This window comes from Ochotona curzoniae, unplaced genomic scaffold (assembly GCF_017591425.1).
Source record: "Ochotona curzoniae isolate NIBS_2020 unplaced genomic scaffold, NIBS_Ocur_1.0 patch356, whole genome shotgun sequence".
In the NCBI taxonomy this organism is placed as follows: Eukaryota; Metazoa; Chordata; class Mammalia; order Lagomorpha; family Ochotonidae; genus Ochotona; species Ochotona curzoniae.
The window spans coordinates 111,503-124,609 of NW_024466924.1; the positions used below are offsets into that span (position 1 = coordinate 111,503).

The window sequence follows — 13,107 nt, forward strand, 5'->3', positions numbered from 1 at the left end:
TGCTGTGGCACAGGATGTAAAGCCACTACTGCTGAGCCAGCATGCCACATGGGCACCAGCCGGATGGAGTCCCAGCTGCTCCACTTTAATCCAGCTCACTGCTAATGCACCTGGGAAAGCAGCAGAGAACAGCTACGTGCCTGGGACTCTGAATGTATATACAATAAATTCACAACCACAGAAACATTTCAAGTTACCCCAAAGCTCTCAAAGTAGACAAGCCTTTCTCAGAGAAGTAACTAAAGGATGATGACAAAGGAGCAGCAGACGGGAACCACTAAAAAGGGACAGTCTGTGTCAGCCAACTCTTGAAAAATCAGGATGGACAGAAACACAGGACAGCGGAAAACAAGGACAAACCTCTAATTACACGGTGAATCGCAGAGGGAAATGCACGTCACTTTTCTGTAGTTTATGAGCAAGGATTTGTCACACAAACCATCACATTCTTGCGACTTCAAAGGCATTCCGCTTCTCTGGTTTGCACAGAAGTTTTTAACGCCCACATGTACCAGCAATAGAAGCATTTTTTTTTTCTTTTTTACAACCACCTTATAGCTTAACTTCCTATTGTAACAATTTAGCAGCAAAGGCAACTAGCAACTACTGTTCTTGAAATAACCCAACACTGGTTAAGTGATAAGAGCCTGCAGTTCGTATCTAAGAACCTTTAAATCTGCCTCTCTTTGTCTCTCGTGTTTCCCCCAGCGCTCCCTTTCCTGTGTGCTCTGTTAACTCTGCCTCTCAGATAAACACAATTTTTAAAAAGTATCTCTAGGGGCCAGCACAATGGCTCAATTAGCTAACCTTCAGCCTGTTAACACCAGCATCCCATACGGGCTGGCATTCCAGCAATTCTCATTGCTATCCAGCTCCCTGCTATGGTCTGGGAAAGCAGCAGAGGATGGCTTCAAAGTCTTGGGCCCCTGCACCCACTTGAGAGACCTGGAAGAAGCTCCTGGATTCCAGCTTCAGATAAGCTCCAGCTATTGTGGCCATTTGGGGAGTGAACCAGCAGATGGAAGACTTCCCTTTCTCCCTGTAAATCTGCCTTTCCAATGAAATGTAATAAATATTTGTTTCAGAAAGTTATCTATTGGGCCCGGCACAATAACATAGTGGTTAGGGTCCTGGCCTTGAACACGCCCGGGATCCCATATGGACACCAGTTCTAATCCTGGCAGCCCTGCTTCCTATCCAGCTGCCTGCCTGTGGCCTGGGAAAGCAGTCAAGGACGGCCCGTGGCTTTGGGACCCTGCATGTGCATGGGAGACCCTGAAGAGGCTCCTGGCTTCGGATTGGCTCAGCTCCAGCGATTGCGGCCGCTTGGGGAGTGAATCATCGGATGGAAGATCCTCCTCTCTTTCCTCTCTGTATATCCGCCTTTCCAATGAAAATAAATAAGTCTTTAAAAAAAGAAAGAAAGTCATCTATTAAAGACAACATAATCAACTGAGAAGTCCTCACTCAGGCGTGCAAGAGCCAACTTTTGAGCTGTTCTCATACGGACCTTTGCAAGCGCTAGATATCATACAAGTCTTGGGGAGAGCCCAGCTGTCCGCCGAAAACAAAAGGGAAACTGTAAACTTGCAAAGACTATATCTACATATGAAGCTTATCATACCATAAATCTTACATTTGTAGGCCTAAATCTCTAAGCATAAGAAAAAACTACAACTCATTGCTTTGCTGGATGACATAGTCACTATGAACAACCATGGAGATGAAGAAGTTTCAAAAGCATGTGTACTAAGGAAAAAAACAGAAGAGAATTCTGTGTACATGAGGACGCTACAGAAAAAACATGAGCTGCTACGACAGTTTCATTGTTGTCTGTGTGGAGCAGACAGGCTGATAAGAACAAGGTGTCCTGCCTTCAGCAGAGTCGGAAGAAAGCAGCCCACTGGAATGACCCATGCTAACCTGGGGCACTCGGAGTTTAAGAGATGTTCATTCCAAAATGATTCATACATTTCCTTACAACAGGAAAAGGGTTTTTAATGGCAAAGCAAGCCCCAGGCTTCTCTCCCAACACTCCTCCCCCTCCCCCCAATGGACCTGGAAAATAAGATCCCCTCCCCTGAGCTGGCCGCTGGCCAGGGGAGTCCGGCATGCATAATCCTCTTAATGGCTGAGGAATTAGGTCGCAGATCTCTTCTCCCCCCTGCAACACTTTGCCCAGAGGGCTCTCCAGACCGCTGTGTTAAGCCAGAAGCCAGACTGCTAACTGAAGCGCTCCAGAGGGACGCAGCCCCTGGCTAGCCCAGGACACTACAATGCCCTCTCGCAGACTCTAAGACCCCAGAAATGATCACATCTCTCCGCAGCATTTTCAAATGAGTAAAACCAGACAGATTGCCCTGCTTGCCTATACGACAACTTTTGTTGGCTGTGTGCTGTTATGTTGTGCACAGAACCCTGTGATTTTATCCGTCAACAACCTTCACAACGACACTCTAAGAAGCTTTATACAAACATGTGAAACAAAGCAAAGGATTGCACTGGACCTGGATTTCAAACAAGGGTCTCCAAACTAGGTTATAGGTGGCCAAGGGTGGCTTGGATGAGAAAGTGAGAAAAACACGGAGAAGGAGAAGGAGCACCCTGCAAATGCCATTGTCTCCAGTGCTCCCCGGAACTTCAAGGGCTCAAGGACTCACCTGTCCTTGAGGTTACACAGCTACACAATTTCTGAGCTCCTGGCTGGCAAACTGAGCCTTGTTTCTAGCTCATTCAATCCACACCAGCGACCTGGACCAGGTCCAGAGGCAACGGGCTCCATGCCAGGCAGAGAGATATTTGCATGATTCTTCCTCCACAGCTCTTGCAATTTGCTTATGGGGCAATCATGAAGATGTCCCCTTTCGCCCAAATGCCTGTTCTGGCAGCCAACTTCTGTGCAGCCAAGCCAGGATTTCCTCATTCTCCGGTGTGTTTGCAGCGGGAACACTCCCCAGGCCCCAGGCTGCCAGCCACTTTCCCTTTTCTCCTGAATGAGCTCTCTCAGGGGGCTGTGACCAACCTCAGCTCCGCCACACACAGCTTCCCCAGGAGCCTGCTTGCTCCAGCAGTGAGGACTGCAGATGCTCGCACTGCTATCTGGCCGCCGGCCTGAAAGCCACTACCAGTCACATGCAAGCTATGGCTTGCAGGGTGACATTGCAAACGCTGGCCAGGACAGCCTCTGTGTGTCAATCTTCATTTCTACAAAGCTCAGCTTCTTGCTCCTTGGGACTGAGCAGTGCTTTTACTGATGGGTCCCATGGCCCTTGAGACGTCTTTACTCATACGCCAACTTATCTCTGTAATACCAGTTATAGTGCCTCTGTGCCACCATCTTGGGCACCACTGGTCAGGGTGGTGTTGAAGAACCTTCAGGAGTCAGGTGACTCCCTCAGCAGTGGACTGTCTCTTCTGGCCTAGAGTCCAAGAACAGCCATGATCAACCTCCAGCCAAAGGATCTTGCTGTCCCGGAGGGGCACACAGGCTGCCATAGATCCTGGCAGGAAGTGTGAACCCATGGCCCCAGAGTCCCTTTCTAGATAGTCTTAATTTTGATCAAGGACAGGTGCCTAGTTAAAAACAGGAAACCAAAACTACAAAGACCAAAGGTATATCTTGTTTGTGTACCTGGAAGGTCAAAACCATCACATCAATCAAGAAAACGTCTCAAGTCCAACCTCGGGGCCTGGGTGCAGAGGGCTTCCAGCAGCCTAGCATCTGCTGGGAACACTCAAGCCACATCAGACTCAATGCTTGGGGCCCTGGCCACAGCCACCACTGCCACACAGTGAGTGAATCCTAAGTGGCCAGTGTGCCAACTGACACCAGGCTCTGCTGCTGGCTGCCTGGCAATGAGCTCTTGGGGTCTTAAGGGTGTGGAATTGCTGCCTAGGTATGTCCATGAATGAAGTCACTGTGTGTGTTGGTGAGGAATCAATCCTGCGGGACTCCCAAAGACAGGGTAACTTTACTTGAAGGTAAGCGAGGGTACTGAGACCTGGTGGTTTGGAGGGGAGAGACCAGACAATCTGTAAGGTCAGACTGATACACCAGCTCACACGTGAGCCCTGTGAAGGACCTGTTACCACCGAACAATGCTGACCATCACACAACAGTCCATGCCAAAGGTAAGACTGGGGGCCTATGTAGCAGGGCTAGATCCTAGTACCTGACAGAATGTCAGATCAAGGGACAAGTCACATTAGGCAGGGCCATGACACTAAGCAGCACATGAGAGAACCAGGTTGGGGGTAGATTTTTTTTTTTAAGATTTACTTATTTATTGGAAAGTCAGATATACAGAGAGGAGAAGAGACAGAGAGAAAGATCTTCCGTCCAATGATTCACTTCCCAAGTGAGCGCAAAGGCCGATGCCATGCCAATCTGAAGCCAGGATCCAGGAACTTCTTCCGGGTATCCCACAGGGGTGCAGGGTCCAAAGGCTTTGGGCCATCCTCCACTGCTTTCCCAGGCCACAAGCAGGGAGCTGGATGGGAAGTGGAGCTGCTGGGATTAGAACTGGTGGATCCCAGCGTGTTCAAGGTGAGGACTTTAGCTGCTAGGCCGCGCTGCTGCCGGGCCCTGGGGGTAGATTCTGTGAGGGATGTATGGGCCCAAACCTATGGAAATACAATTCCTGCAGGTTAGCTCAAGTTGGGACGCTGATGGGCTCTGCTAAGTGTGACCCTGGAACCTGCCATCACTCAAGGATAAAGGGACCAATGACAGTCTAGGTAGGTCCAGGCTGCAGCACCTGCATGTGCATCCTGAAAGAGGGTATAGGATGGGTCAGGCAAAATCACTTGAGCAGTGCCCTTGGAGTATGCCCCACACTGGGGACCCTGGGATGGGTGGGAGGCTGGGTAGGGCTTCTCCCTTTATTCCCTCTAACTCTAGATACAGGAAAGAGAGAGAGAGAAAAAACAATGGTTTTACCCACCTTCCTGTAGCCCTTGTACCCTAATCAATCATGTAAAAATTATCGAAATAAAATAAAAGAAAATGTCTCAATGCCTATATTACCAAGCTGCAAATTTAATGATACCAATGCCTCAAGTGATAAAACACTTCTCATGAATAAAAAATATATTTTTTTAATTTTCAAAAACCCCTTCACAGGGCAGACATTTGGTACAGTGGTTAAGGCACCATTTAGAATCCTGCATCCCACATCAAAGTACCTAGTTTTAGTCCCAGCTACTCTGCTTCCGCTCCAGCTTTCTGCTGATGCACACGGGGTTTGCGGGGATGGAGGATGGTGGGAGGGATCAGAAATTGACGCCAGTACTTGACCCCTGCCACTCAAGTGGGAGGCTCAGATTGAATTCCAGCCTCCCAGCCCAGCCCTGGAAAATTGCAAGCATTCGGGGAGTGAGCCATGTGGTGGAATTTTAACAGCCAAACTCCCTCTCTGTCTCTCTGCCTTTCAAATATAATAAAAACAAGGACCTTTCGTGAATGGAGGAAAATCCACCTCTCCTGAATGACACCTGATGTCTGATATCCTATGAGCCTCAGGTCCCAGAGCCCAGTCAGCAACTCTACACCAGGTGTCATACAAGGACCAAGAGCAACAGTTCTTGAATATGTCACCTGCCAGCAGTCCCTTGCTCCCACAGGCCAGCCAGAGGCCCACATGCCTCAGCTTATCTTAGAGGTTTGAGTTGGGGTGGTATAGCCTGGGGTACCAGCATCTTCGTAAGGATGCTAAGTCGAGCCCCATGTGCTCCAGTTTCTATCCCAGCTTCAGAGAAATCACAGGAGATTGCTAATTGCTTGGGCCCCTGCCACCCACGTGGAAGACCCAGAGGAAGTTCCTGGCTCCTAGCTTCAAACAGACCCAACCCAAGTTACTATAGTCATTTTGGGATTGAACCAATGGGTAGAAGATCTCTCTTCTATCTCTCTATCCCTCCCTGTCTCTTTCTCTTTCACTCTCACTCTACCTTTCAAGTAAGTAAGTAAATCATAAGAACAAGGAAGAGGAGGAAGAAGTTTGAGCTCATCTGGCCCTAGCTCCCTGGCCCCAGGCTTAGTACTCTTCCTAGCACCTGGTTCTTATCTCTAAGTCCACAGCTGAACTGGCTAGCAGGACACTAACCCGAGTCGCAGACTCCATCTCTGAATGTAGTTATCTCTTTCCTGCAAATGTGGAAATCTTGTCATCTTTATCACTTGATAAATGTCCTCCTGATGCAAGGAATGGGTATGAACGAGGAGGGACATCTAAATCTCAATACAGGAAAGCAGAAGCTAGCTTGGTGGGCGGGGGGATTGACAGGGAGAGGGTCCCTCTGGGCCACAGCACAGCAGCATCAGCAGGAGCTCTCAGCATTCCACACTGCAGCAAAGCACCTGTCTGAGGTCTTCACAAGTACCACCAAGCTCCAGTAAGGCACTCGTGGCAAGGGACCAAGAGAAGCATTGAAATGGAAACAGGATGAAACTATTGCGATTGAAGTAGTGGAATGCAAGAGGAGACAACCATGTACACAGTCGACACACAGCCGATAATCACCCCCTATCGGCTCCACCAACCCATGGGGCTGGGGACACAGCCGTGAAGGAAGCAAATCAAATGCCAGCCCTAACACCTAGGGTTAGAAATGTATGTTCCCATACCAAATGCCTGGACGGACAGAGCGACAGGCAGGTGTGTCCGGAGGCTAGGGGTTGGGGGGAGACTTCATAGAGAAGATAAGGCTTGCATTCATTTTCAAAACCAGAAGACAGGACCCGGCGGCGTGGCCTAGCGGCTAAAGTCCTCACCTTGAATGCGCCAGGATCCCACATGGGCGCCGGTTCTAATCCCAGCAGCTCCACTTCCCAGCCAGCTCCCTGCTTGTGGCCTGGGAAAGCAGTGGAGGATGCCCCAAAGCCTTTGGACCCTGCACCTCTGTGGGAGACCTGGAAGAAGTTCCTGGATCCTGGCTTCGGATCAGCATAGCATCAGCCGTTGCGCTCACTTGGGAAGTGAATCATTGGACGGAAGATCTTTCTCTCTGTCTTTCCTCCTCTCTGTATATCTGACTTTCCAGTAAAATAAATAAATCTTTAGGAAAAAAAAAAACTGAAGACAGAGGGTTGGCTGTGGCGGAAGAGAGGAGAGCAAAGGGCCCTGTAACATGGGAAATTGTGGACAAGGCACAACAGCAGGGGGGAAGGCAGAGGCATGGAACCAAGGGAAAGTTTCCTAGGGGGTTCACGACAGCTAAACACACATGTAGTGGAGGTTTGCATAGGCTATGGCCAGTCCTCTCCCAGAGCGCCCATTCGGGCATCTCACTGCTTACACAAAACCACTCCTGGTGAGTCCATGGGCTTGGAGGCAGCGTCATCTACAACAGAGGTTCTAAGCCTCAGGTTCTAAGCCCAGCCTCGCACACTCTACACAGCCAGCTTCACCTCACCCAGCCTCCTTGCAACAGAGCTGTGGCGAGGCGCAGAGGCCCTGGACACGAAGCAGGCAGCACGGCCCTTCGTAGCCCCTCACAGGTCTGTGAGAACCCAGAACCTCCCCGGACGGCCAGAGTGCAGGACAAGCCCAGCCTTGGCAGCAGCCATACTCACACCCTCCCAGGAGGCCAGGGCAAGCTGGTCCAAAGCAGCAAGTTTCGGCTTCTTTAATAAATGACCTTCACCATACACCATACACAGCTTCTCATGAAAGCCACTTGTGAAAGTGACCCAGAAGTCCACCATGTCCTGAGTAGCACACCAAACCCCAGCGTCCACACTGCTTTACGACAGCAAGGTGCTTCATATCACCCCAAACTGACAACACTTCCTAAGGAGCCTCTAGTTCTGAAAAAAAAACATCCCCTGAAGGCCAATTCTCGACATCCATTCTCAGATGAGCCACACTTAAAACGACTGGCAGCACCAGTAGATCAGCTGGCCAGGAGCGCTGTGAAGACTCACAATGGCCATGCTCCACGGAAAGAACAGAGATTAGAAGAATCCAAATGGGTTCCCACACAGAAAGCTGGGGAAGTTTTGTTTCCCTACAACAGGATTAACATTCAAGAGCCCCAGTTTAACTTATCATCTCATGAACTTGGACGTGTCATGGGCCTGGGTGGGATGGAAGAGGTGGTCTACAGGGTCAGCTGATGTGCACAGAGTATGTGGGATGCCGTGTAGCTCGCCCCCACTTCCATGCCCCTCCTTTTCCTCGCCCCCTCTTCCCCTGCCCACATACCTCCCGGGAGCACCAAGCACATTTTGGGTGGATTAGAAGACACTCTTCACAGGAGGTGGCACTGCCGCTCGTGCATATGTTGAGACCTTCAAAGCAAGAGAAGAGGCACCAGTTAGTTCCTGGCCATAAACCACTTTAAGATTTACTTGTTTTTATTGGAAAAGCAGATGTACAGAAAGCAGGAGAGACAGATCTTCTGGCTACTGGTTCACTCCTCAAGTGGCTACATGGCTGGAGCCGAGCCAATAAGAAGCTAGCAGCCAGGAGCCAGGAGCTTCTTCTGGGTCACCCACAAGAGTGCAGAGTCCTAGGGCTTTGGGCCATCCTTGATTGCTTTCCCAGGCCACAAGCAGGAAACTGGAAGGGAAATGGAACAGCTGGGACACAACTGGTGCCCACATGGGATCCCAATTTTTGCAAGGTGACGATTCAGCCACTGGGCCACTGCACCAGGCCCTCCAAGCCTTATTAATGCAGCTTTGGAATGGGTGGGAGTAGAGAAAAGTGCTTCCTTACTTCCCCCCAACCATTCCCGCATCCACCAGTCCCCCACTAGGGGTCTGAGGTTAAAGGACACATGTCCCAATGCAGGCTAAAACTCAGCCACATCCATCAATCATGCACGTGTGTGGTAGTGTCTCCCACTTCTTCCGCACCATGCATTTAGGAGTCCAATACGTTTGCTGCAAAACGTAGCCCATCCTCCCCCACTGAGAAGGAACAAGACCCTTCCACACGGAGTCCACCCAAAATGACAAAAGCAGTGCCCCCACTCAATTAAAGAAAAATAAATGATTGTTTTCAGATAGATGTAAAAGAGAAAATCCTAAATCAGATACTATCACAACAAAGCCCACAGCATCCTGAAAGAAACCAGCATACTGCTTAAGGAAGGTACCCAGAGGGGCCAGTATTTGGGTTAGCGCTCCATCTACACTGCCGGCATCTCATGTGCATGAGGCCCCAGTTGAAATTCTGGGTTCTCCACTTCCAATCCAGCTCCCTGCTAATGCACCTGGGAAAGTGGCAGAAGACAGCCCAAGTCCTTGGGTACCTGCACCCCAAAATGGGTGACCAGGATGGAGTTCTAGACTGCAGGCTTTGGCCTGGCCCACATGCAGCCACTGTAACCATTTGGAGAATGAACCAGCAGATCAAAGATCATGCTCTCACTGGGTCTCCCTTTCCCTTTCCCTCTAACTCTGTAAAACAAAGAAAAAGAATGTATCCAGGAATACAATTTTGGGTAAAGAAAATAATCTGTTGCTTCAGTTTATCTATTCACAGAGCAAATAACATAAACCACAGCATTCCTTCAAGGTAGGGACATAAAAAAGCTTTTGTTAAAACTAAAAAAATCATCCCTGATTAAAAAAAAAAAAACATATCAAACACTAACACAAGAAGCAAACTGCTTTATCAATGTAAAGATTACCAGGTCAGACCCAGGCTAGTCCTCCTCCAGCTCATCTGGGAAGCTGGCTGAGCTGTACTCCTTCCCGACCGCCCTGCTCCACAGCCACCCATCCACACCCTCCCTACCCACCACCCACCAATGGCAAGGATATTCTGGGTACAAGTCATCTTTCTTTTCCTTCCTCTCTAGGACTGATGACTTTGACCAAGAGCAGAATTTGTTGGTCACGCACTTTTTCTGAATAACAAGGGCTCTATTTTGTTTTCATAGACTAAAAGACACACTGGTCTCTCTCTGCAGTCGCCTTAAATGTAGAGAGAAAGAGACATTCTGAACAGACAGGGCCAAGAGAAATCCACAGCCACCAACCCCAAGGAGAAGGCTCAGAGCTTAAAAGGGGGTTATATATGTGTGTGTATAAGCATATACTTATACAATAATGTATAACTTATATAACATAAATATAAATGCACATAATATATAATGATATGTTGAGACTGAAATATCCACATGAATACATCAATTATATATGTAAATATAGATAAATATATTTGGAGAGAGAATGAATGAATACAGGGAGGTAGGAGACTGCTCCCTGATTCTAGCAAACATTGTAAGGGCTTTTATTATAAGCCATCTTTTAACAAGAGATCAGAAAAGCAATCCCATTCACAATAGCAATAAGGAACACAAGCCTTAGGAATAAATGTAAGAAAGGAAGTAAAATATCTATATGCTAAAAATTATAAAGCATTGATGAACGAAATCAAAGATGATACCCAAGAAATGAAAAGATATTCTCTCTGCTCATCGTTTAGAAGAGTGTTTAAATACCCCCGCTGCCCATGGCACTCTAGATTCCTGGAATCCCTACAAAAATTCCAAGGCTCATTTTTTTTTATTAACAGAAATAGCCAAAATAAATAAAACTAAAAATGTCTCTAACCATAAAAGACTCCAAATAGCCAAAGCAACATTGAGTAAAACAGAAACAAGTGAGAGATACCACATAACTCATTTCCAAATGCATGACAAAGCTAGCAGAATCAAACAGCACGGTACTAGTGATAAAAAAAAGAGACCACAGAACAGGGATCCGGGAATGGGAATAAGTCCAAGTGAAGAACCTAGGCGTTTTCTGCCTTTTGTGATTCTGCCTCAATGGCTTGGCTGGGGGCTGTGTGAACCTCAGGCCTGATAGCCTACGTGACACCCGGCAGGACACCTGGCAGGTCACGTAGGTGGACCACTCCTCAGAAAGGAGGTACCTGGTGTTTGATAAGATTCACAGCCCAATAGCTTATCAATTTGTACTTTTTGAAAGTTGCTTGTTTCAAACCCACCAATAGAAGCCTGCTAAGTCATGACTGTATAATTAATAGCCTGAAATGTATAAGAACTGGGGGGCTTGGGCTCCCCTCACTCTTCTGGCTCGCACTTCTTTTGTCTTCCTTGTGGATCCTTGCAGCCTCGGCTGCAGCATGGCTGGGCGGGGGGGGGGGGGGGGGGGGGCGTCGCTGGGTTACCTAGGCTAACCTGAATAAACCACCTTTTTGCCTTAGCACCGACTTCAGACTTGATGATTATCTAGGGGTTTGAAAAACCGGCACAACACAAGCATTTATGGTCAGCTGCTTCCATCAAGCATGCCAGGAACTCAACAGGCAAGGCTTGTGTCACCAACCAACAGGACCAGGACAGCTGCGTATGTGCATGGAACAAAATGAGACCCTTAACTTACCCTGTGCACAATATCTACCCAATATGGATGAAAACTTTAAAACTGTAAAACTGCAAAACTGTAAAACTACTGGAAGAAAATAAGGGGAAACTTCTGAGAAATGGTTTTCCTTGGATAGTACCCAGAAAAACACAGCAACAAAACTAAAAAATAGACAAGCCAGATTATATCAAACTAAAAAGTTCCTGAACAATAAGGAAACCAGTCAACAGAATGAGGAGACCATCTGCAGCATGGGGGAAAACATTTGCAAACCATTCTCATACATCAGGAAAGCAGTTAACATGAAAATATGTTAGAAAATCTCATAAAACTAAGAAGGAAATTGCTTTATTATGTAGGGACCAATGTTGTAGTTTAGTGGGTAGTGCCACCTGCAATGCATTCCAGCTGCTGCACTTATGATCCAGCTCCCTGTTGACACACCTGGGAAAGCGGTAGAACATGGCCCCAGTCCTTGGACCCCTGTACCAATGTGGGTGACTTGGAAGAAGTTCTGGCTCCTGGCTTTGGCCTCGTCCAGGATTCGGAGTTTCAGCCATTCAGGAAATGAACCAGCAGATGGAAGATCATCTGTGCCTCTCTTTAATTCTTTGTAACTCTTTCAAATAAAAAAAAATTTTTTTAATAAAAAAAAATCCTTCTTCCTCTACTTTCCAGCACATGGGGGTCAGACAAGCTGGAAAAGTAGATCCAACAGCTGGCAAATGTGTCAATTGGTAATGGAACAGGGTAGATCAGGCAGGACTGAGCAAACCTTAGCCCACAAGCAAAACTAGAGACCAGGATGGAGCACAGGTCATGCCGAGCTAGGCTCTTGTACCTACTGGTCTGTGTGAGCCAGGAACGCTAAGCCACAGTGTCTAAGGCAGAGGTCAGGACAGGTGAGGGGCTGAGCCAAGCTGAGTCAGAGCAACCACTGGCATGCATGTGATCTATGGCTGGGAACAGGCCCAGTTGGGGAGCTAAGGGGACACCCTAACTGGGTTGAGGTTCCCACCAAGGGGCGTGGGACCTGGAATGGGGGCTGCGTTCTGATCGGGAAATGGTTGTAGTCTCCCTTGGCACAAGTGTGGACTGGGATTGGATGCACCGAACCGGGCCTCACGGGTGTTCAAATGACTATCCCGAGGCAGACCAGTGCTGGCCAGGCGGGGAGAACCGGAACCACAGCCTGCATGAAAAACAGGCTGGAGGACACTACAGCCACGATACAACCACAGCCTCTCCTCCGGATTCACAAAGCCCAAAGGAAAGCCAGCCCTGGTGTTGGTGCAAGAGCAGCTGAAAGTCCTCGCCTTGCACACACTGGGATCCCATATGGGCGCTGGTTCTCACCCCAGGGGTCCCAATTCCCATCCAGCTCCCAGCTTGTAGCCTGGGAAAGCAGTCGAGGATAGCTCAAAGCCTTGGGACCCTGCACCTGTGGGAGACCCAGAAGAAGCTCCTGGCTGCTGGCTTCAGATCGGCACAGCTCTGGCCGTTGCAGCCGCTTAGGAAGTGAATCAGTGGACAGAGGATCTTTCTGTCTCTTCTCCTCTCTATATATTTGACTTTCCAATGAAAATAAAACACATTAAAAAAAAAAAAAGAGCAGCAGGGCCACCAGCAGGGTGGGACTGTTCCCAGCAGTGACCCTGCAAGTGCCCACACGCAGAGGGATGGGTCTGGAGAACGCGACAGGGACACAGAGAGAAAGGATACTACCTCAACATCTGAAAACGACAGGAAGTTCTGCTGTCTGC

At 48.5% G+C, this 13,107-nt stretch overlaps 1 protein-coding gene across 1 annotated transcript in view; it reads right to left on the reverse strand.

Moving 5' to 3' along the window:
• Positions 1-12,113, reverse strand: part of LOC121167264 (integrin beta-5) — a gene marked incomplete at its 5' end in the record, with an annotated part of 95,005 nt that extends 82,892 nt beyond the window's left edge. Inside the window, 2 exons of the mRNA XM_040996690.1 lie at positions 8,205-8,290; positions 12,092-12,113. Of these exons, the coding sequence (XP_040852624.1) occupies positions 8,205-8,290; positions 12,092-12,113 (108 nt within the window). The remainder of the gene's footprint in view (positions 1-8,204; positions 8,291-12,091) is intronic.
• Between the last annotated feature and the right edge of the window lie 994 nt (positions 12,114-13,107).